We start from the raw sequence: 3483 nt of genomic DNA on the forward strand, positions 1-3483 counted from the left end.
CTTCCTTGGAGGTAGTCTGTGAGGACAACTCCAAACCACTGTCTGTAGCAGGGCTGACCGCAGATGAAACATTTTCTGAGCTCCCAGAGGAGCTGGGAGGAGCGTCTATGAAAGTAACTCCGCTTGCTGATGAGAAACAGAAGCAAAAAGATCAGTATTACTCTGTACTTGGATCACTACTTCACACTACAAATGATCTCAGATGGTTATGCATTAGTATAGAGAACATAGATAATCTAAGATCTCTTTTGCTAGGTATTAACAAATTAAACAGATGAACAGGTGGGATACTAGCAGTTCTCCAAATTAAAACACAATAGTTGGAATCTAACAAACTCAGCAAATAAGGTAATTCACATAGATAGACAAAGGGTGCAGAGGTTTTCTATAATTAAGGAAGAATCTGAAAATAGTCCAGATGGTGTACTTTATTTGATACAATGGCACAACCACTTTAAAGGCTTGCATCAAGAATTAGTCATTCCTTCTAAGTGAGAATTTTAACTTGATTGGAAGGCAAGACCTGTTTCTTTAATTCTCCCTAAACAAACAGAATTGCAATAGAATTCAAATGGTCCTGAAACGGAGCAGTGAAGGATTTTTACTATTTCTAAATATGAGGCAATGCTTGAAGAATCTAAGTTATCCTTTAGAAGAAACCCACATATTTGCAGCTCTCATGGTTCTGAGGAGAATTTAAAAAATGTAAAATATTTAAAAAAGAGAATGTATACTGGAAGGCACAGTAATAAAGGTACAAACAAGACTTACGTTATGAATTTACATGTGAAATGTGTATGGTTTTGCTCAGTGGTGTTTTATTGCCAGCTTGATTTTTGGAAATGTCTTAAAAAAGTAGCAGGACATTACTTGATTTTTAAGAAATGTAACTGAATACACGATCAATTTTGCAGTATGTTCTTCTTCACCTGCTAAGCCAGGATTCTGGCCTAAAAAGCACCATTAATCTATTACCTAGCACTACAAGGTCAGAGTTAACGACACACTTTGTAACGCAATTCAACTTTCCCTCTAAAATGTTACAGGAGTTATAACGCTGTTTAACAGAATTCAGTACCTATTTGAAAACTTAAATATAATGACGATTTATGTAGAGATAAGTTCTCAGCTGGATGGATGTTCTGAGTTACATGCAATTTGATCACATTTATTATTTCCTCAGTTTTCTCCAATCATGCCGTTGGGTAGAAACACAAACACACTTGGGATAGTTCACACTACACTGAATAGTTCCCTGAGACAGAATAAGTGTCAGAACCAGGTATTTTACACAGCTATTGTTTCTACTTTCCTGTCTGCTTCCTTTCACTGTTAATGTTTATGTCTGAGCCGTCAAAATGTAGAGCGCACACGAGACAGAGTACTTTGCAGCCAGAGGGACTCATTTTTCCAGAGGAAAGGTTAAAACCAGTTATAACTATTTAGTCTACTCCTATACAACAATAGGATATGAAAGCCCCCCAACACTGTATTCTTGAGCTTGCAGCACTAGTCACATACTGTAACACTTCTGCAGGCTGAACATGAAAGAGGATACACGCGTATACCCATTTGTTTCCTGCGCACAATCCCCTTTCAGGTACCTTTGCTGTTCCCTCTGTTTTTTCCTCTCCTCTTGCCAGTGTTCTTGTTCTCAATCTCTTCCACGTACTTGTTGCACACTCCAACTCCTCCACATCACGTCACTGCCTGTAACCTCAGCCACCTCTCCAGGTCCCCATTCCCTTTTGTACAAACTACCCCTGTAAGGCACACTGAAGGCAGAGGAACGCTCTCAAGTTAGCCATAGGACCATGCTTTCCTCCATCAATATGTACCCCATCTCCTTCAAACTCTTTCTCCTGGACCTGAGAAGCTATGATATGTTTTATTACTATAGTCACTGAGAGCTAGTATAAAAAAAAAATCTAACGCAAAACAACATGTTAAGAGAAATGAAATAAAGACAGATTCCAAAAAAAGTTCTAGAACTTCGAGCTGTCTGGTCTCTGGAAACAGATTTCAACTCACCTGTGGCGTTAGCAGCATTGGCTGCTGGTTGTTCTGTCCCAGGAGAGACCTTAGTTACGTGGCGAGGAGGCCTCGGTGATCTCTTCTGCTTTTTCCATTTTGATGATTCGCTCATTCCTCCAGCTCTCATTTTCAACTGAAAACCAATAATCATTAGGAATATTGGTATAGCAAAACCACATAGCATAATGGATTACACAAGCCAACCCACAAAGGCTGTCTCAAAACCCTCAAAGTCAGGCAACAGCACGTAAATATATCACACAAATTAATCAGCACCTCAAAATCATGCAAACCAGCCCCTGACTCCCCACTACCCATGTATCGGCCAACAGTCCATGCCTGAATCAAGGGAAAATTTACTGCAGTTATTTTGCTATAATATATAATTAACAGTTCAATTATCACAGCACTCCCCCTTCCCTATCAATACTTCCTAGCTTTGCACTAGGATAAAGAATTCTCTTAGACCTACAGGCACATCTCGCATCTGTTCACTTTTGCCAAAGTTTCCAGACTTCTAAAGGGCATCAATTAAAGTATATAAGCAAGTACTAGTTAGGCTGGGCACTCAAATAAAATTTCACTATCTATACAGGAAGGTTAAGAATGAAGCCTGAGCACCCAGTTCCATACTGCAGTCTGCAGCTCTGTCACTTATCTCTTGCCTCAATTCACTCTTCATCTTCACAGAAATGCCATGTTCACTTTCCTCCAGGTTTCTTTCACTATTAACAAGTGTTCCTCTAACACTTCACTCACTCCTGGTGCACAACACATTGCAAATACCACCTTAGTGGTTTAGAAACAAAACATGTTCTGTTTTCACCCGCCTTCTATCATTACTCCTCTTCAGATCTAAATCTAACCTAACCCTTGACATCCTACTTAACCAGGATCCTACTTCTAGTTCTTTTACAGATCTTTGATCGGGCAAACAGGAACCACAACCAGAGCAATGCAGACTGTGGTACAAGCTGCAGAGTGCTGTTATTGCAGGCACGCACAGATGCCCCAGAATGTCCTAAAAACAATATGGTATTTAGTCACATGGACAATGCAACAGCAGGCCTGAAAACAGCTTCCTTCTAAAGTAAGTCCCTCTAAGCGCAGGATTGCACTTACTCTTTGGTTTGGTACCTGCAGTCAGCTTTTCTGATGCCGTCAGACCTCTTCAATTTGGGGTGAAAATTTAACCAGTGAACAGGTACACAGTGAATGTAGTGGAAACCATTCAGCAAGTCTCAGTACCAGGTCCTACTTGGTATTCTTCTTTGTAACTTTATCACAGTTAAGTTATATTTTAGGCTATAATATTCCTTATTTCCTATATTTCTACCATCAGATTTAAATTCTCTAGAAGACAGTTATATTCTTTAGTCTCTTCCTTTTTCTGCAACTTGTCTTCTTCCAGCTACTACTCTTCTTAAATGCCAATAAACCTTCTAAGTT

At 39.5% G+C, this 3483-nt stretch overlaps 1 protein-coding gene across 1 annotated transcript in view; it reads right to left on the reverse strand.

Moving 5' to 3' along the window:
- Nucleotides 1–3483, reverse strand: part of GBF1 (golgi brefeldin A resistant guanine nucleotide exchange factor 1) — a 101957-nt gene that overhangs the window by 28070 nt on the left and 70404 nt on the right. The window contains exons 9-10 of the mRNA XM_009888831.1: nucleotides 2032–2167; nucleotides 8–126 (exon numbers count right to left, since the gene is read on the reverse strand). Of these exons, the coding sequence (XP_009887133.1) occupies nucleotides 8–126; nucleotides 2032–2167 (255 nt within the window). The remainder of the gene's footprint in view (nucleotides 1–7; nucleotides 127–2031; nucleotides 2168–3483) is intronic.

The sequence above is a fragment of the Charadrius vociferus genome, unplaced genomic scaffold (assembly GCF_000708025.1).
Source record: "Charadrius vociferus isolate BGI_N301 unplaced genomic scaffold, ASM70802v2 scaffold436, whole genome shotgun sequence".
In the NCBI taxonomy this organism is placed as follows: domain Eukaryota; kingdom Metazoa; phylum Chordata; class Aves; order Charadriiformes; family Charadriidae; genus Charadrius; species Charadrius vociferus.